At 44.6% G+C, this 26707-nt stretch overlaps 4 protein-coding genes across 22 annotated transcripts in view; 3 read left to right on the top strand and 1 right to left on the bottom strand.

Annotated features, from left to right (window-relative positions):
* Positions 1-16706, top strand: part of scrib (scribble planar cell polarity protein) — a 34549-nt gene extending 17843 nt beyond the window's left edge. For 3 of the 12 annotated variants that reach the window (XM_077623990.1, XM_077623993.1, XM_077623989.1), the window contains 26 exons: positions 267-590; positions 961-1041; positions 2398-2637; positions 2727-2753; positions 3442-3729; positions 3812-3928; positions 4371-4583; positions 4645-4764; positions 5565-5621; positions 5837-5893; positions 6672-6752; positions 8144-8215; positions 8322-8375; positions 8453-8566; positions 9569-9679; positions 10179-10229; positions 10373-10537; positions 10730-10889; positions 11519-11711; positions 11774-11863; positions 11937-12104; positions 12716-12855; positions 12940-12980; positions 13237-13311; positions 14288-14342; positions 15400-16706. In XM_077623990.1, the coding sequence (XP_077480116.1) occupies positions 267-590; positions 961-1041; positions 2398-2637; positions 2727-2753; positions 3442-3729; positions 3812-3928; positions 4371-4583; positions 4645-4764; positions 5565-5621; positions 5837-5893; positions 6672-6752; positions 8144-8215; positions 8322-8375; positions 8453-8566; positions 9569-9679; positions 10179-10229; positions 10373-10537; positions 10730-10889; positions 11519-11711; positions 11774-11863; positions 11937-12104; positions 12716-12855; positions 12940-12980; positions 13237-13311; positions 14288-14342; positions 15400-15524 (3219 nt within the window). In that variant the 3' untranslated portion in view covers positions 15525-16706. Of the gene's footprint in view, positions 1-266; positions 591-960; positions 1042-2397; positions 2638-2726; positions 2754-3441; positions 3730-3811; positions 3929-4370; positions 4584-4644; positions 4765-5564; positions 5622-5836; positions 5894-6671; positions 6753-8143; positions 8216-8321; positions 8376-8452; positions 8567-9568; positions 9680-10178; positions 10230-10372; positions 10538-10729; positions 10890-11518; positions 11712-11773; positions 11864-11936; positions 12105-12715; positions 12856-12939; positions 12981-13236; positions 13312-14287; positions 14343-14449; positions 14480-15399 lie in introns of all 12 variants that reach the window. The other 9 variants (XM_077623996.1, XM_077623999.1, XM_077623992.1 and 6 more) reach the window with 9 other exon arrangements.
* Positions 16707-17052: 346 nt separating this feature from the next.
* Positions 17053-19628, top strand: cdv3 (carnitine deficiency-associated gene expressed in ventricle 3). Of its 5 annotated transcripts, none has more exons than XM_077624763.1 (5): positions 17053-17509; positions 18081-18154; positions 18285-18430; positions 18522-18684; positions 18757-19628. In XM_077624763.1, the coding sequence occupies exons 1-5, from the start codon at positions 17330-17332 to the stop codon at positions 18893-18895; spliced, it is 702 nt and encodes a 233-aa protein (XP_077480889.1). In that variant the 5' UTR covers positions 17053-17329; the 3' UTR covers positions 18896-19628. The 5 variants fall into 5 exon arrangements, with proteins under 5 accessions (XP_077480889.1, XP_077480888.1, XP_077480887.1 ...); XM_077624762.1 differs by having other exon boundaries at positions 18078-18154; positions 18760-19628; XM_077624761.1 differs by having other exon boundaries at positions 18078-18154.
* A 328-nt stretch (positions 19629-19956) lies between these two features.
* On the top strand, positions 19957-26521 carry LOC144091709 (transmembrane protein 236). 4 transcript variants are annotated; one of them, XM_077624286.1, is made up of 8 exons: positions 19957-20057; positions 20126-20191; positions 22603-22619; positions 22721-23303; positions 24034-24402; positions 24471-24543; positions 25150-25273; positions 25669-26521. In XM_077624286.1, exons 5-8 carry the CDS (start codon positions 24149-24151, stop codon positions 26310-26312), a joined length of 1095 nt encoding a protein of 364 aa, XP_077480412.1. In that variant the 5' UTR covers positions 19957-20057; positions 20126-20191; positions 22603-22619; positions 22721-23303; positions 24034-24148; the 3' UTR covers positions 26313-26521. The 4 variants fall into 4 exon arrangements, with proteins under 4 accessions (XP_077480412.1, XP_077480411.1, XP_077480410.1 ...); XM_077624285.1 differs by having other exon boundaries at positions 22603-23110; positions 23250-23303; XM_077624284.1 differs by having other exon boundaries at positions 22603-23110.
* Positions 20512-23271, bottom strand: hacd1 (3-hydroxyacyl-CoA dehydratase 1). Its single transcript, XM_077624287.1, has 7 exons — positions 23084-23271; positions 22636-22753; positions 21932-21950; positions 21771-21859; positions 21573-21694; positions 21326-21504; positions 20512-20908 (listed from the first exon to the last, which is right to left on the bottom strand). Exons 1-7 carry the CDS (start codon positions 23212-23214, stop codon positions 20826-20828), a joined length of 741 nt encoding a protein of 246 aa, XP_077480413.1. The 5' UTR covers positions 23215-23271; the 3' UTR covers positions 20512-20825.
* Positions 26522-26707: the final 186 nt, after the last annotated feature.

Genomic DNA, 26707 nt, shown 5'->3' with positions numbered 1-26707 from the left:
GAGTAAATACATGGAATTTTTCAATTGTTTATTTTTAATTGCGAACAAAACTGTAAATGTTTTCACTTAACTCGTTCCATTTAATTTGAAAAAATAAGAGATTTTTTTTAATCCACATTTTTTTTGTAAGTCCTTCTCATATGATAGAAAATATACATAAAAATACACCGTGAATATTCCCTGCTTTTTTGTTGTTGTGAAAAATGGCTCCGAGTGATAACGTATATAAGATATCTAACGTGTTGACATTTCCCCATCGGCCCCAGGTGAACGGCGTGGACCTCCACCAAGCCGAGCACCACACGGCCGTGGAGGCCCTGCGCAGCTCGGGGGCCGCCGTCTCCATGACGGTGCTGCGCGAACGCATGGTGGAGCCCGAGAACGCCGTCACCACCACGCCGCTCCGACCCGAGGACGACTACTTCCCGCGGGAGCGGCGAAACAGCAGCGGCTTGGTCTTCGGGACGGAGTGCGGACCAAGCGTAGGGCCCCTGCAGCACCTCTCCGCCTGCCTGGTGCGCAACGACAGGGGCCTGGGATTCAGTATCGCCGGCGGGAAGGGCTCCACGCCGTACCGCGCCGGGGACACGGTGAGTTTTTGGGGGGGCTGTGATGATGCGAAAAATCGCAAAGTAAGATCACTTACCTTTTTTTCTAGTAGCTAGCGTCTGCGAGCCTTCTGCTTGACACCCGCAGATTAGTAATGAAGAGTTTCTCGTAACTGTCAATCACCGAGTTGCTCCAATTCCAGTCGTGGTGTTACTCTGCCGTCACCGTGGAGACGGAGATATGAATAGCGACTTCCAGACATGCGATAGGTCGACCGCAGGCGTTCAAAATGTCTTCTCGGAGCTTTCTTCACACGCTTTTGTTTGAGTTTCAGCCCATTTGATTGGGACCCTTTTTTAAATAGTTGCAGGGAGTGATAATAAGAAAATATATATATTTTCCACCTTTTAGGGGATCTACATCTCTCGAATTGCAGAGGGGGGAGCAGCACACCGTGACAGCACGCTACGTATTGGGGACAGGGTCCTCTCCGTGAGTACTTTACTTCACCCTCTTTTTTAAAACTGTTATTTTTCAACTTTTGAGAGGTTGTAAATACTTAGTTTTTTAACCGTTGCAACTTTAGGAGTGTTTACCATCGAGTATTAAAGCCCAAGGAAAAATAAATATTAGTATTAGTGGTATTAGTACAAGAAAGAAGTCACACTTTTTATTAGTGCAAAAAATAATTCGTTATATTCTGAGTTTATATATTGGCAAGAGGAAAAACAATCATAATTTTGCAAAAATAAAGTTCTCCGTTGTCATAATACCAGGTTAAAATTGTAATATGAGGACTTTAAAGTGGTACTAGTAAGAGTTTACTAATGGTTCTTATTTAGCTACATCCGTAAATATGACTTCATGTATTATTACGAATTTATAATAATCATAATAATACTCCTGTAATTTTTTGACTGAACTCATTGGTTGCCATTGACAGAGCTAGACGCTGACCCCTCCCAGTCCCAAAAATGTGGACGTCTAGCATCGTCAATGACTTAAACGAATGTCCCGTGAACGCCTCTCTTAACCCTTTCCTTTCCTAGTTTGCTTTTCTCCCTACCTTGTGCAGTTTGTATCCTTTTTTCTTCCCCATTGTCTCGCTACACGCTTGTTAGCTAACCTGGTGTTGGCGGTGGTAGGTGCGGTGTTGCTGCGTCAGCCAATGGTAAGCGGCGATACTGCCGGGCCAGCGCTGACCTCTGCTTGTCTGCTAGAAGCTGGATTCATTGCCTTAGGCCAACCTTTTCCAAGCTGCGCCGCTTGCTTTTGTCCATTTAAGAGCAAATCTTTTGGAGTCGGCGCCGTTGGACTTTTGCTTTTTTAAATCAACAAAAGCAAGTGGCCGGCAAATACTTTAATATATGTTTTAGTTGCAATAGAACACAGTAGAACTTTATCAAAGAAAAAATATATTTCTTTGGAACTATAGACATTTTTCCCTTTTTTTTTTTTTAAACTGAACAAATAAACTAAATATTAATCAACATTTACAGCTTTTTTTCATTTAAAAAATTCCATCTTTTTTCAGAATAATACTAGTAATATTGACCGTGTTTTCCTCATTTTTGTTTTTTATGAAAACATCAATTGGAAATCAATGACGAAAATGACATGAATGAAAAAATGTCAAAAATACCAAATTAAATGCGAGATTATTTTTGCTAGGCTAAAAACAAATCTAAGTAAATAGCCAAAAGATTGCTTGCCATCCCGTCCAATCGTCTTCTTCCCGCCTGCTACCTAAACCAACTCAAACACCCCCGCCCCCCCCAAATGAATACTCCGACAGAGTCCCCCTAAAATTCCGTCGGAATTTACGCTTGTCTATCACTGTAAACCCAGATCAATGGTGTAGACATGACAGAGGCCAGACATGACCAGGCAGTAGCGCTCCTTACCGGCACCTCCCCTACTATCGCCCTCCTGGTGGAGCGGGACCCCAACGCCCCGCGCTCCCCGGGCCCGTCCCGCCAACGGGCGCACTCGCCGCCGCCCCCGGAGCCGGCCGACTCGCCGGACCAGGACGAGGACGGCGCGCAGGGGAACCACCTGGGCCGCTTGGAGGACGAGTATCCCATGGAGGTAAAGGGATGGGGGGTGCCTGCAAAATGGGGGGTGGGCTGTCTTTCCAGGTGGGTTAACTTTTGGCTTTTGATGCTTCCGCTGTCCAGTACGAGAGGATGAGAGGGTGGTACATGGTATGGCAAGTCGTCACGTGACGTTTGTAGTCGTGGGGACGATCCGTGTTTCCCCAACCGCACGAACTATTTCATTGAATTGCCATTCCGTATTAAAGATAATTTTTAACAGTACTTTCAATATAAATTTTGGTGACAATTCCTTTTCATGTCACTTTTCACCATTTTTGACCAGAAATGTCTGATGAAATCCAATCTTATTGACACATTGGAATTCAAGACTATTTTTTGGCCTTTTATCAAAATTCTAATTTCAACAAATAACACTTTGACATGATTTTTGTCCCCAAACCTCCCAGAGTCAGAGTCAATCAGAATATTCTTCTTATTAATGAATTGAATCCAATGTTTTTAATGTCATTATACAAGTATAATGAGATTCCAAGCTTTCACCACGTTGTGCACAAATAACAACAAACAGACAAATAAATCGTCAGTAAATGACAACAACTGAAGATGCCAAAGTTCCCTCAACAGTCTCAGTTAAGGTCGGGAAACACGGGTACTCCAACCCAAATATTGCCCTTTCCTAAACAGGGCACCCGCATTCTTAACTCAGTGGAATGCGTGTCCCCCGACACAGAAACAATCAAGACCACCAACTAGAATCCTTAAAGTCCTCTAGTAAGCACGTAGATTTTTGGACACGCGGAGCTTTCAACGCCACTCCACTAATCTGCCCGCACAGGAAGTGACGCTGGTCAAATCTGGCGGTCCCTTGGGTTTGAGCATCGTGGGGGGCAGCGACCACGCCAGCCACCCCTTCGGCGTCAGCGAACCCGGGGTCTTCATCTCCAAGGTCATCCCTCGCGGCCTGGCCTGCGAGAGCGGCCTGCGGGTGGGCGACCGGATCCTGGAGGTCAACGCCGTCGACCTGCGCCACGCCACGCACCAGGATGCCGTGCGGGCGCTGCTGGCGAACAAGCAGGAAATCCGGATGCTCGTGAGGAGAGATCCCTCGCCGCCGGGAATGCAGGCGAGTTCACGTGGGAAACGGGGTCCGGCGAGGAGGTCGGCGGGGGGTGCTGACCTTGCCGTCTTTGACGCGGCGTCCGCAGGAAATCGTCATCTATAAGCAGCCGGGGGAGAAACTGGGGATTAGCATACGCGGAGGCGCTAAAGGTCACGCGGGGAATCCTTTTGACGCCACGGACGAGGGGATCTTCATATCCAAGGTATTTTAATTTTTTTAATTCAGATTTTTCTGAATACAAATCAAATGGACATTCAAATGAATTTGGAATTTAGAATAAATTTCACTTTGGATTTAAATATGTGACATTTTAAATTCAGATCTGCAGAGTTTAAAGTTGCAGTTCCTGGCTTCTCAATTTTAAACTGGGATTTTTAGCTTGAATTTTCGACTTGGAAAGTGTATTTTCTTTATTTATATTTTTTAAACAGTGTTTTTTCTTTATTTATATTTTTACAGTGTTTTTTATTTATTGATATTTTTTAAAGTGTTTTTTTATGTATTTATATTTTTTAAACAGTGTTTTTTATTTATTTATATTTTTTTAAACTGTGTTTTTTTATTTATTTATATTTTTAAAGTGTTTTTTATTTATTTATATTTTTAAACAGTGTTTTAATTATTTTTATTTTTATTTAAACCAGGTGAGCTCGAGTGGCGCGGCGGCCCGCGACAGCCGCCTCCAGGTGGGCATGCGCATCCTGGAGGTGAACAACCACAGCCTGCTGGGCATGACGCACACGGAGGCCGTCCGCGTCCTGCGCGCCGTGGGCGACTCCCTGGTCATGCTGATCTGCGACGGCTTCGACCCGCGCAGGGTGCCCGCGACGGAGGCCAGTCCCGACGAGGAACCTTACGTGCGTATATTCGCTGTGAACGAGCGCTTGGAACGCCAGCACTGATTGGCTGACTCGACAGGCGTCTCCCGGCATCATCGCCAACCCTTTTGCGTCGGGGATCGTCCGCAAGAACAGCATGGAGAGCATTTCTTCAATAGACCGAGACCTGAGCCCGGAAGAGGTGGACATCATGCAGAAGGTACGCCCACAAACACAAAGACGCCGTCAAAAGTCGTCCTTTTTGAGTGTCTTTTATTAGCAAATAGTTTATCAAATGTAAATAATAATAACATAAAAAAATCTCTTCATCCCATTTATTGTTACTTTTAATTTTTTAATATGTATTGACATATTCAGAAATATACAAACTCAACCAAAGTGGAGAAAAACTCAAAATATTCTATTTTTTTGATTATTTTTACATGATTTAGTAATTTTAAAAATAATGTGAAAAGCTAAATGGACTTGTTTTTTTATTAACATATTTTGATAAGAAAAAACGTAAATATATTTATTTTACAAAACGGAAAAACACTAAATCATCTCTTTTCTGTTGTTGTTTAAACTCATTTCTGCAGCCCTCGTACTGACATTTTTATCAAAAGATTATTTTCCCCCGCAAAATGACTTTTGATTGATTTTAAACTTCTGTTTTTATCTTTTAAAACAACACGTGCACGCACACAAGTGCTTCCCAAGTATTTTCGGGAAGCCGCAAAGTCATTAGCATGCGTCGCAAGTGCGCCAGCGTTCCAGTATTTTCGCCAGTCATCAACATACCGCCAATGGCTCCGGCTCGCGCCAAGTGGACTCGTGAATCGAATGTTTTTGTTCAGCGCTTTTGTGTGTGTGCGCCTGCCTGTGTGTGTTGTGTGTCTGTGTGTGTGTGTGTGTGTGTGCCACGGCAGCAATTCAGCCCACACGCTACTTTTATCGCTAGCGCTACTAGCCGTTTATTTAGTGGCCAATGCAAGGTCGCTAACCCTCACTCTTCTCCAGGAGTCGGAGATGGTGAGGGAGACGTCGCAGTGGGAGAAGGAAGAGATGGAAAAAGTGGTGAGTCCATCACTCTTTGGGGGTGAAAGAAATACCCCCTGGGTTCCCCTCTTGCATGAGTTTTCCGTGAATGACTGATTCTTTACTTTTCTCTCTCCTCCCCACCCTTTCCTGCTTTCTATGCTTTTTTTCTGCCTCATGCTATCATTTCACCTCCCATCGAACGTGTGTGTTTTTGTGCGTGCTTTCTCCTCCTGCACTTTTCTGGGGTGAAGGAGCGAATGCGCTTGGAGCGAGAGGAGGCAACTCGCCTGCTAGAAGAAGAGACGGAGGTGAGGCCCTCCTGGAATCGGAGTTGATGCTTTGCGCCCAAGGAAATAAGAATTTGGTTCAGATTTATTAGACAAAATGAATGTGGAATTTATACTTGTGTTGCCTCAGAATCCAAAAATCTGACTTTTGTTCCCACATTGGAATGAAATGATAAAAATGGCAACTCGTCTTTGACAGTGACAGAACTAACAAAATATGTTGACGGTTTTATTTGCTTTTTCTTTTGGAAAAAAATACAATTTTTGTCTTTTAAATGGTTTTGGAGAGTAAGAAAAAAGGAGCACTTTTTGTATTTTGTAAATTAAATTAATTACAATTAATTTGAAAAAGGGTTAGTTTTTTTAGGGGCAGCATAATTTAAAATAAAAAAAACAATGCTGTCTTTATAATGGTAAAATTGTAAAAAAAAGACTTCATTTAAATATAACAAAGTTAAAACGTAAACAGAAGTATATGTGCTTGTATTTTATGCTAAAAATGATTTACTTGAAATTTAAAAAAGACATTTAAAAAGTACGATGGCTAAATCAAATTAGTAATAGACTTCAAATTCATTGGCGACTGATCACGTTTCATCAAAATGGACGGCGAGAGACGTCCAATCCATTTTTGGTTGGTTGAGACCTCCCGGTCAAAATGGACTTGACGTCTACAATTGACAAAATCATTTAAATTCACAGGAGGAAATGTCAACGACGTCTTCTGTTTTTTTGTTGTTGTTCATTTTAATCTCCCCCTCACCCGGATTTTTTTTCTTCCCTCCGCGGTGCTTTCTAGAACATGGGCGCCGGACCTTTAAAGCTGGACTACAAAACCTTGGCGGCGCTGCCCACCACCAGCTTGCAGAAAGTCAATCGGGTAAGTCACAAACCCTTTTTAAAATGGCCGACCCGGGACCCAAAGAAATGTGGCCTTTCCGTCAGGCTTCCTTGTTTAAATGTGTGAGAAGCTTTGGGGGGAAGGGGCCACGGTAGCAGCTGCCCCACTTGGGATATTTTAAACCTGCATTTGGTCATTCGGCGTGGGCGTCGCTGAAGGGGGGAGGCGGCCTGTCCGCTTTTCGCGGCGACTTCATAGGACTCGGACTCGCCGGGACGCGGAGGACATTCCGGGCTAGCACGCTAAAGTAGGTATGAAAATGAGGGTTTTGTTTAGTCTTGCTAGGTTTTGGCGTCGGAGTCCAGACTTTAGGAGACGGACCGTCTCGCCAGGCTGATAATTGGTTATTTATGGCTCTCGGTCTTGAATGCAGACATTGTAGAGGCGCTCCGTCAATGGCGGCCGGGAACTTTTAGTGTGGGAAGCAATGCAGATGGTTCAAAAGAATGCATGTCAGGGATGTGTTTTAGGGCCTGGTATCTGGTGACCTTGTTTTTTAAAAATAGGATTATGAACAAATACAGTTTTCTTGTCCAAATTGACTTAATCGTGTTAAACAAATTTATTGTAATTGATGTTAAAAATGCTGCCAACTCTCCGCAGTCCAAATCTATGGCCATATGCTTTTAAAAAATCCTGATCCACAGTGAGCTCATTTTCTTCCTTTTATTTTGACCTATTTGCTGTTTTTCCATTTCTTTCACTATAGTTTCACCCTGTTCAGTTCTCTTCTCCTTTAACTCTAACCACCCCAATGGAGGCCCTCTCGCTTGCCCAAAACGGCGCCCCGTTAGACCCCCCAGACTTCATTTTGAACCACTGCCCTAACCACCTCCCGGAGCCAGCCTCCTCCAACGAAGACAACTCCAGCTCCACGGCGACTCTGAACTCCACTGAAGAAGATGGGGAGTCTCTGGTGGACTCCCAGCCCATTTGCTTTAAGGAGAACCCATTTTTAGTGGCTAACCGTCGAGGCAAGGGTCTCCCGGCCAATCAACAAATCCTTTCCGGACCCCCGGTGGGGTACGGGAAGCAAGGGCAACTTCAACCTTGGTTATTCAACAAGGCAAGACTCCTTTTGCCTGGCTTTGCCGTGGACCCTCGCATGTTGCGTGACGATGCAGTGGACCGCATCCCCAACCACCTCCCCAACCGCTTCGGTCGGCACTGAACTTTTCGACTTTTGAAAAAGTCACTCGTTTTTCTCACCAATGCATATCTGCTTTACAACCGACTCGCGTTCCATCCTCAATCGTCATGGGAAGTGAACGAAAACGACTCGTAAAAGAAGTGCACGATTTTTTGGGGTGTGTGCACTAACGAATAAATCGCTACGTGAAGTTCTCTAATTGAAATCTTCTATTCTTCAGACCCCTTCGTCAGATTACACCAGAACAGAGAGCCCCATCCGAGATGCTCCCTATTCCCCGACCATTCAACCGGTGAGTCCCGAGCCACTTCACCTTAATTTATCTTTCCAGTCGAAATACTTAACTCCGCCTCTCCCACTTTTCCATGCTTAGTTTTTCCTCATCTTTTCTTCCACAGGCGAACATTCATTTCACCTCCACCCCCAACACCAAGGACTACGCCTCCTCCTCCGTGAGTATCATTATTTTGGGGGTGCAGAAACCGCCACCGCCGTGAGCCCCCGACAACTGGATTATTTTTCTCGGCAGACACGACCGGGCGCCATTCTACCGGTGGGGCGCGTGCGACCGAGCCCCAGCCCGGACGGCCTCACCCCCAGCCCCTTCCAGCATGGCCCCTCCCCCTTCAACTCTCAGACCTCTGTAAGACCCCTCACCTCCACGTAGGGCCGAGTGCGTAGTACGTAGTAGCTATGAGACCATGGCTGCCGCAATCCGTTATTTTGATGGTCCATTAATCATAATCATCATTCATCAGATATACATTAGATTTTAGCAATTATAACATTTGGATAATGAATATTACAATGTTTACAAATCTGTTTACTACTTTAAAAAAAAGTATTGTTCGATATAAATGGTAGGAAAATTCATTTAAAAAAGGGATTTGTGCAATTAAATATAGATACATTTAAAAGAAATGTAAAAAAATACTATTTACTTCCCCTTTCTTATTTAAACAGTTTTTTTTATAAATAAATTAATTTAATAAAAAGCATTAACTTCAGAGTAAAACAATATTTTAATACAATAATTTTTAAAAAGAGAAAATAAATAAAACTACGTACATTTAAAATGAAAAAAGTTGTATATAAAAATGTCATTATTTTCTCAATTTATTCCTAATTTAAAATGTCACATTTCCTGAAAAAAATCAGTTCTTCAACATTAATGGACTATCAAAATAATTGTCGATTTATTTATTTATTTGAATCCATAAATTGCGGATTTCCTGGCAGCCCAAACGGACTCCTTTCCGTCGACGGCGCTAGACGTCCAATCCGTTTGAAGTTGGAAAGACGGCGGGCGGGCTTTCATTGGCTGTCGACCCTCCCACTTCAAACGGATTGGCCGTTTAGCCCTGTCGTCGGCGACCAATCAAATTCAGGTAAACTCACCGAAAAATATTCGCACTGTAAAAGCGACCAAAGACACGGAGAAGACTTGATTCCATTTATGCCTTAATTTGAAATGTCTTTTTATAAAAAGAAAAAAAGTCTTCCTGTTTGGAGCTTGGCAAGCCCTACTGTCTCGTCCTCTTTCCGTCCGTCCGCCATATTTGTCCACCTATCCCGTTTTTTTTCATCGTCAAACCTCTCATTTTGTCTGTCACGCCCCCCTCCCTCGTGGCCCCGCCCATCCCAGCCTCGCGTCCCCTCCCCCACCTCGCCCTACGACTTCCCCCTGACCGCCAAGCAGGCGTACCAGGCGTTCGCCGCCGTGCCTCGCTCGCTGGCGCCGCCGGAGTCGGAGCAGGTAGCGTAACGCGTAACGGCGCCCCCACCGACGCATGCCGTGACGGATCATCGGCCGTGACGTGTGGAATGAAATCGCCCGCCATTTGTCGTGCACGTCCACGTAACGCTAACCGGGGAGCTTCATTTGAGCGTTTGCATGATTGGACAATCAAAAGTTGCGTCAATATCAAATTAAGCTCACTTCTGACTCTTATTGTGTGTTTAATGTTCCTTCAATTTTTCCCACAACTCCAAACATTAGGGCTGACATAAGCAATTGTCTTGAATAAACAACAATTTTCATAGTCAAATCCTCTTTTCAAATTGAATTGAGCATGAAAAGCATTTTTTTCATGAATTGGGTATTCTCTAACTTCTTCCCCGAAATCAAGGCCAATTAAAATCTTTCAAAAATGATTGTGGCAGCCCTAGTGTGCATGACATCATCCATTGAAGTATTGTTTTTTGTCATGGCCACCATTTTGTGTCTCTCACTGAACCTTTTCTTTCTCCATAAGGATTTTTACGGCGTGAAGAACAATTTCAGCCCCAAGCAGCCTTCACCCGAGGTGAGTGAAATCCCGCTAGATAAGCCAAACATTTGCACAGATTCCAGCCCGCCACGTCATTTCATTTCCTGTCCGTTTCCTATCCGAGACCGCACGCTGCGTTTATTTTTAGCCACGTCGAATGTTTCTCCCCTAAAATAAAGCAATCAAAGTCTGACCCCGTCGACCCCCGAGCTTCTCCGGCCTTGTGGCCCGAATCAAATGATGTGTTTGAGGACGGCACGAGCGGTCCGGAGGCCTCGGCTCTCCGGGAGTACGTCAACCTGGCCGCCGTGCCTCGCCTTTCCAGGCCGTCCCTTGACGCGCAGGTAGCCGCCGCCGCCACCCCGACCGCCGGCAGCCCTCCTTCCTGCGGTGCGCTAGCTCGGCTGGTGGCGGTCTCTTGGCTTTGGCTAATCGGGTGGTAGATGTCCACCAAAATGGCGGCTGCTTCCTGCCTTTTAAACACCTTGCGGCCAATGAATTAGCGCGCCGGGCTAACGCCGGCAACTTCCTCGCAGAGTCCTTCACCCGTCGGCAAGTCCAGCCCCGAGCAGCGCTCCTTCCGAGACCGCCAGAAGTACTTTGAGATCGACGTGAAGCAGCAGACACCCGAGAAGCCCAAAGCTCGCATCTCGCTGGTCGGAGAGGACGACCTCAAGAAGATGAGGGAGGAAGAAGGTCGGTTCTCGACGATTATTATTATTATTTTTTTTTGCTCGCTTGCGTCCCGAACCAAATTAAAAATCAAATCAAAAGCCTTTATTGTCATCATACACAGCTGCGTATAACGAAATTGGTGGTGCTGCTCCACAAAGTGTGTTTTGCCCAGTAAAAAAAACATAAAAAGTAATATAAAAATATAGAGAGCAAAGAGCCACTGCATCCGTGCGCGCCGTCATCTTGGATCAAAACGGGCCAAATGACAAAGTTTTTTTTTCCTGCTTTATTTAGGGGCAATTTCAACTACTAGGCCGTCGGCTTTTTTGATGTAATGTGACTTCTTGTTCATTTTGGAGCGGCACGGGCAACTCTCAGCCCATGGGAGTGGCGCCGCAAGCCCCCCAGGGCCAGTAATGTGAAGTGGACATAACGTAAATGCTTCATTGTCGAACGCAAAATCCTTCGTTAAATGTTTGGATGCAGATGCCTTGAAGAGCTTAAATTTCCTTGGTTTGAAAGTGTTTCACATAGATGGCAGATTACCTGGCAAACATGTCCTCTCTTCTCCAGTTATATAGTTATGGTTCATGACATGAAAAAAAAACGCATCCTCTCCCCTAAACTCACCCGCCAAACTCCGTTTGCAGAACGTAAATTTGAGCAACGAGCGCGGGAGTACCTGCTGGACGAAGAGGACGAGGACGAGGAGGAGGAGGACCTGGCCAAGCACGTGGCGCAGATGAAGGCCACGGGCAAGGTGCTGCTGGACGGAGTGGAGTACGACGTGGAGCCCGTTTCCACGCCTTCGCGACCCTGCGCCACCCCGCCAAACTACCGGGGGTACGAAACCGCCGCTGGCCCTTTCCAAAATGGCCGCCACTCAATCGTAATGCCCGCCACAGGTCCCCCTCGGTGGACGGCAAAGGAGACACGACGGGGAACTGGTTGGACGGCAGCTCGGGATCGGATCGGCGGCCCAATTCCATGAGCGGGTAAGTAGAAGGCGAAGCGTTTTTGGCTCTACCCGCCAAGGTCTGGACGCGCTCCTTCCTCTCCCCCCCCCAGCGAGCACCTGGCCCCCGTCCGCACGGCCAAAGCCGAGCGCCGGCACCAGGAGAGACTCCGCGTGCAGAGCCCGGAGCTGGCGCCGTCCCCGTCCCCGGACAAGGACCTTTCCCCCGCCGAGAAGCGGGCCCTGGAGGCGGAAAAGAGGGCCATGTGGAGAGCGGCACGGTAAACACAGAGCGTCCTCGCCGCCTTTTCCGTCTCTTCGTCCCCGTGTGTCTTCCTCTGTCCCGGCGATCTCTTGTTCACGGCTTTCCCTGGGGTCGCATCGGGGGGCGCCGCAGACCCGCGGGCCTGGAGGATGACGTTAGGCGGTATGAGCAAGACCTGGCTAAGAGGCTGTATCGGGCTCGAACGAGGGCGTCGAATCCTCCCACTTCTGCCCCCTCCAGGTCGGCTCCCTGCACGGCATGGTGTGGGGGGGCCCGGTCGATTCTTTTTGGCTGACCTTTCCTTTGCGCTGCCGCCTTGCTCCCTGCACGTGTTCTCCCACCTGGTCCGCCTTGTTTTTTGCCTTTCTTTATACTAATGCGCACTTGCCCGCCATTTGTGTCTATTATTAAGTGTATTTTCTCGCATATAAGCCGTATTTGTCGCTCAAAAAAATGCGGGTACGGCTTATATCCGCACAAATTAGACTTGACATGCTCGAAACCGCAAGGTGACAAATACCAAACGCCATAACGCAAAACAATGCGGCTGATACGCTCACTTGTTTAGAAATAGAGAAAAGATAAACGGATAAAAGTGTCTAATTGTTCCCTTCCTTCTGTCGGTAGCATGAAGTCTTTGGAACAGGACGCCCTCAAAGCTCAAATGGTCATCGCCAAGTCTCGCGACGGCAAGAAACGCAACACCTTGGACCAGCTGGCGGAGTCGCCTTCGCCGGCGCCCACTCCTTCGCCCACCCCCGTGGACGGTAAAACGTCCCTTTTAAGTCCTGGGATTCGTATTACTTTACCAGATGTCAAACTGTCTTTGTCTTCTCTGTTTCATCTCGTAGAACTCATCAGTCCTCGAGGACTAACCTCCCCAGGAAGACTGGTAAGTTCTGACAAAGTCGCATTGTGCCAATTTCAGTCACGAGCTAAGAAGCTAAAATGGCGGTTTATTTTGAAAACCTTGTATCAGGACAGGACAACTTTTATTTCGAAAAACTGGAAGTGCGTATGTGTGTCAGTCCACGATGTCACCCGAGCATCATTCACCCGCTTTCACCGCCGCCGATTATAAACCCCGCCCACTGCCCCCCCTCCCCCCACACCATCCCCTCCTTCATCCTGTCTTGCTATCCTTCTAGTCCCTGTCGTCAAAGAGGTTTGACTACCGCCAGTTTGCCGCCATTCCCTCTTCCAAACCGGTTTACGACATTCAGGTATCGGCCGCATGCTGAGCCTCGCGAGAAGACCTCGGTCTTGCTCCTCCCCCTTCCCCCGCCCAACCCCCCCCCCCCTACCTGTCACTCACCAAGCATCTTCAGCATTGACTAATAAGCAGTATGGCGCTGAGGAGTTGGATACTTGATCGCGGGGGGAGCTTGGAAAGGTCTGGGCGAGCCTGTCTGCTTTTGGTTGATTGGCAAATTGCGGTGGCTTTCGTTTTGGGGAAACGCACGTCGACGGAAATAGACGTCCCATCCGTTTCGAGCGGGAAGGGGCGGCTTCAAATGGATTGGACGTCAGCTGTGAGAGAGAACTGATAGCTCTACTCTTTTTTTATTTCAATTTATTACAATTTGTTTTATTTTTTTGACTACCGTATAATCTGGACTATAAATTGCATTTTTTATGTTGTTTGGCTAGGCCTGTGACTTTTAATTTTTTTTAAAACCTCTGATAGGTCTAGTTCCCCCAAAAAACTATTAATATATCTATTGTCTTTTTTTTCTAAATTAAATAATCCCCCCCCAAAAAGCAACAGCTACGACATGTAGTCCACAAATAACTTTTATTTTTTTGTTATTTGTATTGTTTAAAATGCATGGCTTGTTTTGTAAATTTGCATTTTTCCCCATTTATTAGTTTTTCATTTTTGCCAAAATGGATTCTTAAATTAAGCCACAATTGGATGTCCCAATGGGGGCCATAAAATATTATAATTGGGCCCCGAGCCGTACATTTAGATAAATAATAATAATTTAAGAAAGAATGATCATAATTCATGCATGAAAGGATTAGCATTTAACGCAAGCTAGTAAAATGGAAGGCGAATTGGGTGACTTGAGGTACTTTGGCTTGTTGTTCTTTGTGCCGGTGATTTTCCATTCATAACAATGCGCTGACAAGCTAACCTAAGCTTCCCCAAATGGCACCCCGATCATTTTCCACTCACCTGCGCTCCTTTCCTCGCAGTCTCCCGACGCGGCGGACGACCTGCAGTACGCCGACGACGACTCGCAAAATCCCGGTGAGTGCACACCATTTCCTTACTTTTAGCTTTTTTTGACGATTGCGATGAAGAACCTGGAAAGGAGGAGGAATGAGAAACGTCTTTCCTGTTATCTTTCGATTCAGGTGTCTACCTGGGATAAGCGACTCCTAGTGGTAGGATTGTGTGTGGTTGGAGTTGGACTCTTGCTTTTAAAACCTAACGTGATAAATAGTTGCGTGGACTGTAGGGCTGCCACAAACATTTATTTATTTATTCTTAGTCTACCAACCCATGATTGTTTTTTGGCTAATTGGTTCACATATAAATTAAATGTTAGTTACTTTTGGATTATTTAGGGAATCACGATGAGTTGAAATGTACATTGGAAACAAACAATGAATAATTTCTTATTAGTTAATACAAAAAAAATCAATACTTTGGAACCATATCTTATCATTTCATGTTTGCAAATATATATTTTTCCCTTTGATTCGGTTTCTTGTTTGTCTAAAATAGGTTTTAACATAAATACAACTTTAATCCAATGATTTAAAATAGATTACTTATGGTTGATCTAGAAATGGAGGCATTTGGAAATAAGATATTTACTTTTTCCTTTTTATTTCAAATAATAGTGTAAAATAAGTAACGAAAAATATGTTTCTTAATTTCAATCAATACAATTGTCTTTGAAATGAATGATTAACTATCGGTTTTTTTAATTTATTTACGTGTGTATGTACATATTTTTCAATTTTAGTCTCAAAAAAGAGAAAGTTTTAGACATGTCCCAGAACAATTCGACTACTCAAAAGCTTTGCACCAATCGATCCGTATTGGTCGATTGATGGTGGCAGCCCTAAATAACAACAATATACTAAAAAGAAGCCCAGATTAACCCATACTAACCCCGAGCGGCGTTGTGTGGTTCCGTGACTATACTCAAAACATTTGCACACCCTTAATCCATAGTACGTTGCCGTAGACACAATATATCCGTACGCTTTTGCTATTCCTTATTTTTTCGCAGGGGTTATTTCCCACTTTTAAAACGAAGCACATTTGTATTTATTTATGCCCGTGTGTACTTCAGGTTCCAGCCCAGAACCCGAAATCCCCGTGTCCAACACCTCGGCCCTAGAAGAGATGGCGCTCTACAGCAACAAACGCAAACTGCGACAGGGGCGCCGCAGCTTGGAGACGGCCGTGCCCACGTAACACGCCACACGCCACGCAAAAAAGATTCATCGCATCCAGTCTTGCCTTCAGTCGCCATCGAAGACCACCACACTTGCCCCCCAAACCCCAGCTGACATTCTTCTGTTGCTGTTTTTAGCCTTTTTATCTGATTGTTCCTAACCTTCCAAAGACAAAAAAAAAAATCCTAGTTGTCACAAGCGGAAAAATATTTTGACTAGATTGTAAAATGTTGTTTGCAGAGTGTAAATAATAGCAAGACGCCATCCTGCTGCCTTCACACACCAAAGGTTCCGAAGAAAAATTGCATATCCAGCATCGAGCGACGTTTTTTAAAACAAGTAAGTTGTTGTTTTTAATCATTTCACATCGATTTCTGGCCATTTTACGTAAGATGTACGGAAGAGACCATGTAAGAAAGTACTTTATAAACAAACGGTACCTTTTGTTCATCTTTAATCATCTAAAAGTTGTGTTCCGGCGTGATGTGAAGGTAGCGGATGCTTTATTTTTCTGCCCGTCGAGGCTAATTTAATAATCTGACGACACTGAGAGATCATTTTTTTTCTTATGGTGTGAATAATGTACAAAATATGAACACAAGATAGTAAAAACTGAGCCAACGTGTTGACCGAGCAAGCGTCTGGGTTTGGACAGCATGTGTCGCATTTTTTTTCTATTTTTTTTTTTCGTTTTATTGGGAGAGGTTGAGTCATCGTAAAGAATTTGAATGAACCCTCAAGTCATATCAGATGTTCTGCATAATCAGATAGATTAATTTAATATTTTTAGGTGTTCTAATTCTAGTGGTTCAAATCACCTTTGAGTTTGCGAATAGCTCTTTTTACAGTTTATCATAGGTTTTATTTTTAGTTTCAGATGGGTGACAAAGGTTTGTTTTGTTTTTTTAAAGCATATTTTCTAACGTAATTCAATGCCGTAGTGAACTACGATAGAAAATCATTTGATGGGATGTTATATGTAGAGTTGATACGTTTATGTTTTGTACAGGAATTTCATGTTTTAATTGGGAGAAAGTATACGGGTCTCCATTCTGTCCAGGCCCTGTCGACAGGTTCCATTTCACGGGGCTTAAAAGACGAAAGAAAAAGCAAATGTGCGCTCTGCTATTTCCCTCTGTAAAGACACACAAATCAATGGTTTAATTTTTTATAAATAAACGTTTTGAAGTCATGAAAAACACTCGTTTTTTTACATTTATTTTTGCTGTCCCATGTTAACTAGGTGGGCTTTTACTCTATATTTAAAGTTTGACAAATTACAAACAGTTGGGCCCTTGGAGAACGCATTAGCGCCACCTATGGCGGTTTCTGAGAATTGCAGGCGAGTCGGGCGATTTATTTATTTTTAAATATTCCATAGTAAAAATGTTCATAAATGGCAGACCACGGTGTATATAGATTTAAAATCTAAATAGTTGTGTAACGTCGTCATAAACATGATTTTAGACCACTTAACCACCGCAAATATTTATTTATTTTTAATCAGGCATATAAATAGTAACACTTCCCGTTTCATGCCTATCTACTTCCGGATCACGATGCTGAATTGTCAGATTTTCAGTGCGGTGCATGGCATGCCTGACAGGAAAGCTGACGACTCACACAGTCGAATCGTTTTTAATTTTAATCACCCTTTTTAGGGGTTTAAACGACTCGGAAAAAAGCTAGAGCAACTTTTGTTTAATCATTTAATCGTGGCCTACCTTTCTCACTCCACGAGAACCACTTTTCCGCCCCTCTAGGCGTGTGTCATTGCTCCGGCGTGCTTAAAAAAAAAAAGAAGCTAGCGGCTCTCTTTGGAAAATGGCGGATGTGTCAAGCGAGAAGAGCCTAGACGACTTCTTTGCCAAACGGGATAAGAAGAAGAAGAAAGACAAGGGCAAGGCCAAGGAGTCATCCTCTTCATCGATGGTCCTTAAAAAGACCAAAAAGGAGAATGAAAAGTCCTCAAAAGGCGATGGATCGGACCCCAATATGGAGAAGGTAATGTGTTCGTGGCGTCTGAGAAGTACTCTTAAGTTACTTGACAGGAAAATTCAAATCCTATTTAAGATTTAATTAAAAGCCAATCCACTATTAAATGCTTATTTTAATAAAATAATCGCGACCTGCAAGGTAGCATATGCTCCCGGCTCATGTGACGACCGGCTGCTAGCTACCACTTAGCCTTTAGCTTTTTTTTTATCTGACACAGATTGCCTTACTGATTAAAAGGACTAAAGCAGTACTTGCGATTAAATAGGTGTCAAACTAATGGATGGAATTGTGTATATTAAAATATATATATACAATGATAAAAGGGCGAGGCGCCGCCATTTTAGTTTGTTTAGAGTGTCGTCGCTTTACGACAGCGTTCATTTTTTTTTTTAAAGAAGCGACCTCACCCGAGTTTGTACGCAAGTCAGAGCGTGCACTTCACGATTGGCTGATTTTCTCCCATTGGTGGTCATAGACGTCCAATGCTTTTTGACGGTCGACCTGTGATTTCTTCTAGATGGCACCAAAGCCTGCTGTTAAGATTGTTAAGGTAGCTGTGTCCCCTTCCGGTCAGGAGGACGAGGAGTGGAAAGAGTTTGAGCAGAAAGAAGTGGACTATAGTGGACTGAGGCTTCAATCCATGCAGATCAGGTAAAAAAAAAAAGAAATGCCAATTAACTAATCTAGTCATTTTTAATCTGTGTTCATCCCGAGTCAAAACTGTTATGGGTGAATTTCATAACCAAATAGTTGATTAACCGCGATGTCTCATTTTCCAAAGCGACGAGAAGGACGAAGAAGAGTACGAGGATGCCGAGCAGAATGAGGACGAAGATGGGGACGCCCACGTCGTCGCAGGCGGGGACAAAGTGTCGGGCCCCTGGAACAAGTCCACTTCTGTTCCGGCACCGCCTCCACCACCAGTGGGTAAGGAGCAGTAACCCTTTATTTACTGATCCAGCCGCAGTGTCTACACCCATTGCTGGGGCTATGAAATCCCAAATGATCCTCCCCACAGAGGAGGCGGAGGTGCCCGAATCGAAGCCGTCTGGCGTGTACCGGCCTCCGGGGGCTCGCCTCCCCTCGTCCAGACGAGGGCCCACACAGGGACCCCCTGAGATCTTCAACGACGCTCAGTTCCCCTCCTTGATGGCCACGGGCAAGCACGTGGAGACGCGCAGGCAAATGAGACGGACGCCTATCGCCGAGGCCAGCCAATAAAAATCACATGTTATCTTTTGCCTTTTACCCAGCAGGGATCGCGAGATGGAAAAGCCATTCGAAGTGGTCAAACACAAAGGCCGCGGTCGAGAAGACGTCAACGCTGGCCCCGGCGCCGCCGTGCCACACCTTCAACTGGACAACCAGTACGCAGTCCTCGGGGACAAGTAAGACACGCAGCGCGCCCCCCTACCAGCCACCAGAACCACCCCCCGCCTAACCAAAAGGGCGTTGGGGAAGCGGTTGAACATTACAGCCGCGTGTGTCGTCACCAACGCACGCATACGATGGCGTCTAACATTACACGCGGTGGCGAGGATTATGTCAACCACGTGCGTCTGGACTTTATTGAGGTGAAAATGGAAACTTATGTGGGGGGGGGGTATATTTTTCTGCGCTGTTACACACACATGCACACACACGCGCACACGTGGGATTTACAGGGGTGTTCAGAGACGCTGCCTCGACCACGTGGAGTTCCCGCTTTGTCCCCGAACCCGGTAAATCCTGGTTTCGGGCGCCGTCGCCGCAGAGACTCGTCCAATTCCTAAATAAAGTGGCCTTACGGATGCGAACGGCTGGTTCATCACAGGAGACGCTGCTTGTCTGAAGCGCAAAATATACTTGAACTCAACTACGAAAGGAGGGGGGGAAATTAAAGATGTAGTTTGGAAGATTTCAATTCTTGTTTCCTCATGTTCCATTTTAAGTTTGCTGGCTTGAATGACACTTGTTTCGCACAGAGCAAATGTAGAAAACATCGAAACTTGTCATTCTCCAAATAATGGCTTTCACTGTTTATCAAGTTAACATTAGTTGTGCAAGTCAATTGATGAGAAATAAGTGTGTGTGTGCACATTCATTTGGGTTCCATTCCACAATAAAGAGTTAAGTGCTGGGGTAATTTAGTGTTTGGAGTGAGGTCATGGAATATGTTTGTGATGAAGTTGAGAGCAAGTTTATCAAATAAAAGTGCTAATCTAGAAAGTGATGGACTTAAAACCAACCAGTATTTTATTTATTACTTGAAACTAAAGTTTTTTTAAGCAATTGAAACCAGGTACACAACTAGTTTATAAAGGGAAAACGTTTTATATTCTCAACGTGTTAATGTAGGCCTTTTTTTCTTCGAAATATTAGCAAGCTACGAAACTGAGAAATAGCTACTATGTACGTGTGTATTTGGCGATTCATGTTCCCGGGTTTCTTCCTCCAAATTAGCCAGGAAAAAAGCCGGTGTGTTAATGACGTCATAACTGCGCCACACGCGACCTGCAAGCTTTTCCATGAGTCGGCGTTTTAGTCTTAACTGCGTGATACAGTTATATATTCGGTAAGTTTCCAACAATTTCGCTTTTTAATGTTATTTTACTGTATTTAACTTTGGATTATTTTATGAAGGAGAATAGCTGAGCCCTGTGAAGCATTTTGGAGTTTGGTAATCTGTCGCCCCGACTTGGATGTCAGGTAGGTTCAACTTCTTAAAACTAAATGCATCAATTAATACTTCCTTACTAGTCAATTAATACTCAAACTGATATTAATATTGCTGGGGAACTGTTGAAACCTTTTATGAACGTAAACTTCTATTTGTGTTTTCGAATGTATCTTTGAAAGTGTTGTACATCGCTAGCTAACACCTGCTATACGTTAGCAGCTAAAGTAACGTGATTTAAGTATTAGCAAATGTCCATTACAATTGTAATTAATAACGGCAACTAAAGTGTTCCTATATTTTCAAAACAATCTGTTTAAATGTATTTCTTGCCTAAAGCTAGTGACAAAACTCTGACTATTGTACAGTTTATTGAATTTTCCATGTGTTACATTTCGACAACTTCCACACAGCCGCGTCTTTAAATTGCCGCCTTTTGCAGTCGTATTGATTGAACGTCAATCAATAGTCTCACCAATAGCACCTTTTTCTTCGTGGGGAACAAAGTCTCGTCTACTCGGGGATTTATTGTGATTTGAGCATTTCCGATTTATCGAGTCAATTAGAAGGGGGACCGATATAATCCACGTGTCGGACCGTAACCCCGCGAGAAGTTCCAACATTGCTGCTTTCCGGGTTGATGAAGATGGCGACGGGGCGATAAAACTAGTCGTCCTTCTCCACGATAACTTCTCCGTGGAGAACCCTTCTTCTCTGCCGTAGCATGTGAAAAAAGAGCTGAGGGAACACTGAACGCAACGTGTAAAGAAAGAAAAATAAATCAATAAAAATACATAATGAAATAAATAGATAAAAATAAGATCAAATATTTCTTGAATTAAAATACTTACCAATATTTTATATGTATATATATATATATATATTTATATATATATATATATATATATATATATATATATATTTATTTATATATATATATTTATATATATATTTATATATATATATTTATATATATATATATACACACACACATATATGTGTGTATATATGTATGTGTACATATACATGTATGTATATATGTATATATATATATATATATATATATATATATATATATATATATATATATATATATATATATATATATATATATATATATATATGTTGTTGTTGTATTTGGGGGGGGTTGGTGTCGTATAACTCACGCGGGATGTAAGACAGCATGATGATCACCAGGCAGTAGTGGTAGTCGAAGGACACATTGTACTTATTGGGGAGCCTCATGGAGTACATGCCCGAGCGACGAACGAAGGGCAGCGCCGAGTAGATGGTCAGAAGCTCGCCCAGTACGCCCAGCGGGTACAGTACGATGAACAAAGTGTACCTAAAAGAAGAAGAAAAAAGTCAAATCGATCGCATTTATTCATCTCGACTGGACGACAGAGCCCTCACCTGGCCCATTTGATGAAGTAGGGAAGGTGGTGGAGGAGGTTGAAAGTGTAGTAGGAATATCGGGTGATTTCAGTCAACGTCCAAACGACCAGGAAGAGGACGACGCTTTCTTCGTTTTGGATCTGTATTCAGGACAAGCGCCATGTTATATGTTACCTCATGGACGGCAATGGACGTCCAAAGGCCCCGAAGATGAACCTGTCGGATGCTGCTGGTGACGAACCACACCATGAAGATGCGCGAGCTGACTTGCACCCCGGTGACGATCACGGACGTGCGAATCAAGCCTGCGGCGAGGGTGCCGATGTCAAGTGTGAATTTACAGCCGAGAACAAATCTGCAATCAATATGTCACATACCGATAGCGCAGTGTCCCACCTGGAGGGGAAAAAAAAGAAATAAAATCCATTACTTAAGTGTTTTTTTTGAGAGAGTTGGCCGTTTTTTTCCAAGTATGAGCTTCCACATTTAAACATGTCATTGTTGAGCATTAATTTTCTACAAACGATAGGACATACATTTCAAAACATGTAAATACTGTACTACTGTCCAATTATTTTTTTGTTATAAATAAAGAAAAACTGACCAAATATATTAAAGGACCAAAGTACAATCTAAAGTATGATAATTTTTTAATGCTAAACTAATTTGAAAAAGTAATTCTTCCAGAAAGTATATCACTTCTAAGTCATTTATTAGTAATAAAAAACTCCATGCTACATTATAGGACCTATAAACATGTACTATCATTAATATAATACGCCTTAAAATTCCCATAGCTACAAAATTTGTACTTTCATAACAATTAAAAAAATCCCCCAAAAACTGTTTACTAATGTACTTTCTACCTTTTCTGCTAACGACTACGAGCAACATAACAAAAAACCTTCCCATATAAAGAATCAACATTGTACATGGAAATGCCCAAACCTTTAAAATTGCTTTATAAATGATCAATACACACATCTTGCCGACTTGTGTTGTTTACATTATACGACCATTACAGGTCTGATATTTCCCATTTTTGCAGGCAAAATGAAGAAACTGGTATGTCAAGCCTTACCTCGACCAATGCAAACGTCTGGAAGAACTTGAGCGTCCTGGCTATACTCCTGTAAAGACCTTTGTGGGTTCCTTTCTGCATGTAGAAGCGCATCATGGTCATGGCCAGGACCAACCACCTGACCTCAACAATAACAACAACAACAAAACACGCAAAAAAAGTCAACTCACTTCTCGTCACGGAGACGAATAAAGCCTGGAACGAATCGCCTTTAAAAGATGCATTAAGTTTGCTTGCAAGACCAAGAAGAAGAAGAAGAAGAAGAAATGTCCCCGAAAAGTGCCCATTGAGCACTTGTCATCGCGTCCGTCTAAACTTACACCAGCGGCCCCTTTCACACTCGACGCCCTCCCTTCTCACTCGGCCCTATTTGGACACGCGAGCGGCGCTCCATTCATTCCAGCGGCGGGGTGTCCGGCCCCGGCCCCCGGCGCCAGCGACCACCTACCCGGCCGTCATGGCGATGTTGTAGAAGGTGAGCCACGCCGTGGCCACCGTGCCTTTGCCTCTGCCCCGTTTCAGGTTGTTGCTTTCCTTCTCTTCCGACGCCGCCCCGCCGTCCTCCTCGCTGGACGCCATGCTGGTGGTGCCTGGCTGGCGTCCCGGGAAGTTAGGTGACAGCTGGAGGAATGGGGGGGCCCCCCCAAGGGGGTGGTGGGGTCGGCGAGGTGGGTGGCTAGCTGTGTTTTGCTGCCCTCTGCTGGCTACAAGAGAAATAGGGCCACTCAACTTTGAATTGAATGGTTTTATTTTCTTATACAAGTTCACATGTGGTGCATAAATAGCAACAGATAATAAATAAATAATCGATAAATATGTAGTCAGCATTAAAAGTAGTCAAAACAACCAATTACGTTATTATAGCATTAATAATAATATTAATAAATCCTCTTTTCATCCTTCTACCCCAAACACTAGGTACCATCAAATGGACGAAAATCGAAAACAAAGGGGTGGTGCTGCTGAACGCCCCTTTCAGACAAACCCCACCCATTTCAGCTTTAGACCACAACCCATTCAAGTAAATACATAGACAGATAATATATATATACACTAAGTGGTTGTACAGATAGTGGTGTACTCCCTCATACCTAACCTGATCCGCCCATTTTTTTTAAATCCCACTTTTTCCTTCAGCTATTCCTCCAATACTACTGGCATACACATATTAACCGCTTGGTGGCAGTATAATAAATGGATTCAGCATACCTCTACAATGTTTAAGGTCAAACATGGCACAACTTAGTAGTAAAAAACAACACCAGCACAGGAATAACCCTTCAGAAAAATCAGGCAGTCGTACAATTATCGGAACTAAAACATTTACCATTCACATTTTTTTACCAAAACAAAAGCCAACTGTCCCTCCACGTGCTTGCCCATTTTTGTTTACCACAGGCACAATGGCGACCTGGCGTCAGCACTTTGAGGCCCTCTCCGCGTGGAACATACCAGCGGCGCGGACCGAGGACGCCGGGCCCCGCTCCCCCCGCCACCCCGGTGTCCTCACATCATGGGCTCCGGCCGGACGCTGAAGTTAGCGGCGTGCGAGGCGCTTCAGTTCGCCGGTCTGTGCGCGCCACTCTTGGTGGTCATGCAGCGCTTCGCCGCCATCGTGGCCAAGGTCCAAAGCGGGGGCGTCGGGGTCTACTGGCTCATCGTGGCCTCGTCGGTGGCTTACGTGACGTCCGTCGCGCTCCTCATTTGGGTGCCTTTAAAGTATTTGGTGTTTGCTAAGAAGACTTTTCTGGCCGGGAGAAAGAAGTGGTGAGATTTAAAATTTGATGACAGTGTCAAATTTAATGTTGCCTTTCATTCTGTTTGTGCTCATCCAGGAGACCCGTCGCCCTGGTTTTTGTGATCCTCTCCACCGTGCCGTGCTTCGCCTTCCTCATCGCTAGCTCCGAGGTACGACAAATACCCGTCTTTCCTTTTTTTCCCCCCGTCCACTTGAGCATCGAATGGAGTGGATTGGACGGCGCCGCGACCCGAGGGGGTCGTTTGTGATGATAAAGAGGCGCTGATAAGCAGCTGGGTTCCTCTTCCTGTCTTCCTTGTCACTTGGTGTGCCCACCAGGCACTTTTTCACTTCCCGATTGGCTCGTGGCCCGGGGCTAACTTGCCCGCTTTTCCTGACCCCCCTCAGACCTTTGGCTTTTACGCTAATCGGGTGTCCAAAAAACAGAAAAAAACAAATGCAGTCCAGATTCGCTTTGTTCTTAAGGCCTGACTCAGGGAATGTCAAGTTAGTTGGAATGTGGTAGCGTTAAGCTCATATGCTGTTCCCATCTTAAGATGTATTCTTAAAAAAAAAGAATAAATATAATAGTAATTATTTTTTGAAAAATTACATTCAAAAAAGATTTAAAAATACATGAATAAATATTAAAGTAAATATAGTTTAAAACATGTACACAGAAATGAAAAAAAAATCAATATCAAAGTAAAGTAAAAAAAAATTCAATTATATTGGAAAAAAGATTTGTATTCCTAAAACTATTCTTCTCTTTGCAGATCCAGATCCTCAACAAACTCCGCCATGACACGTTCGTCGAGCTGCCCGTGTCGCTTATCCTCTTTTCCCTCATCTGCATGGATGTCGCGGAAAGGATACGCCACTGCAAGTTGACGATACAGGGTGAGTTTACGGGAAACGGGGGGAAATATTTGGTTTGGAAAGAGAGAAAAAAAAAAGTGGTGTCGCCGTGTTTTCATCAAGTCGTACAGTTAGAGTAAAGTTCGTAAAGCTCGTACGCCGTTCCTTGACATGAGCCATGTGAGGGACTCTCCAGAATATTCTTAAGGCCAACTCAACATAACATATTTTTCTGGAACATCTTGCTTTGGTTCCTTGCTTCTTGTCCGCTTCTGCACATCATCGTACGTTTATTTTATTTATGCAACCCAATGACCCCTTTACACAGACTGGGGTCCCCAGACGCCTGGGCCCAAGTGTGACGGCACCCCCCTAAGCTCCGCCCCCGAGTGTTTAGCATCCTGACACATTGTGAGTTTTCCGGGTTGTGCCTTCAGATGACGTCACGTCGAGAGATCCTGACGTCCCTTCTTCGGTTTCGACCCACGTGGAGCACATCAGCCCTATCTCCTCAGTGATTCCAGGATCCCGACTACCCGGTCTGGGCTCCCCTTCACTGCCCGCGGGTCACCGGGTTGGCGACAGAACGCGGGGCGTTCCGGGCTTAAGAAGAGAGCCCAACGGCACCATCCCAAGAATGCCGGGTAACGTCGGAATAGAGCCGGGCGCGGGCCAAACGGGCACGCCACGCTCAGGCCCCTTCGGGTTCCTCTGGGCCAGCGACGCCCGGGCCGACGTTTTGGTCGACGGCTTCTTGTTCTGGATGGACACGGCGGAAATGACGCGGGTGGCGTCCCACCCGCCGATCTGCTACTCGGGCTGGGTGTGCCCCGTTTACGTCTTCTGCTGCCTGTCCTGCCTGCGGGTGGCGATGGCGCCGCACCATCCGTCGCTCTCCTGGCTGGGCGTCCTCCTCCAGGACCTCCCCTTCCTTTTCGTGCGAGCCGGACTGCTGGCCTCCTTCGGTTTGGTCAGCCCGCTGCTCTACTTGCTCAAAAATCTGCTGGTGTGCTTAGCTTTTATTTACTTTAATTGTATGACCAAGCTCAGGATCTTCAATACGCAGAGGATGTACTCGTAAGATCACAAAAATTGGACAACAATCACACGACTTTAATGGCGGCCAAAGTCGCCAAACCAGTCAAATAGTGACAAGCATCATTTGAGCGCCGCTGCTGTTTTGGTTAGCCGCAAACTCGTCTGTCCAATTAGAAACTGACAGTTAATGTAAAGTTATTCTCGCTAGCTTCCGCTTTCAGTTTGTATTAAATATTTCGACTAAAACGTGAATACTCATCGAGCAACTTGATTGATTTTTGTTTGAATTCAAACCGTATTTGTAACTTGAATGCTAGCATTTTGGAGCACTTCCCTACTTAGGAAGCAGGATTTCCTCCTATGCTTTTTTTTTCATTTGATTTGTGTCATCTTTGCAAACTACACAGATCTCCTAAGGGGGCTTTTTTGCGGGGGTTC

The sequence above is a fragment of the Stigmatopora argus genome, chromosome 17, assembly GCF_051989625.1.
Source record: "Stigmatopora argus isolate UIUO_Sarg chromosome 17, RoL_Sarg_1.0, whole genome shotgun sequence".
Taxonomy (NCBI): domain Eukaryota; kingdom Metazoa; phylum Chordata; class Actinopteri; order Syngnathiformes; family Syngnathidae; genus Stigmatopora; species Stigmatopora argus.
The sequence above is the reverse complement of the archived record's forward strand: the minus strand, read 5'-3'. Positions and strand labels throughout refer to the sequence as shown.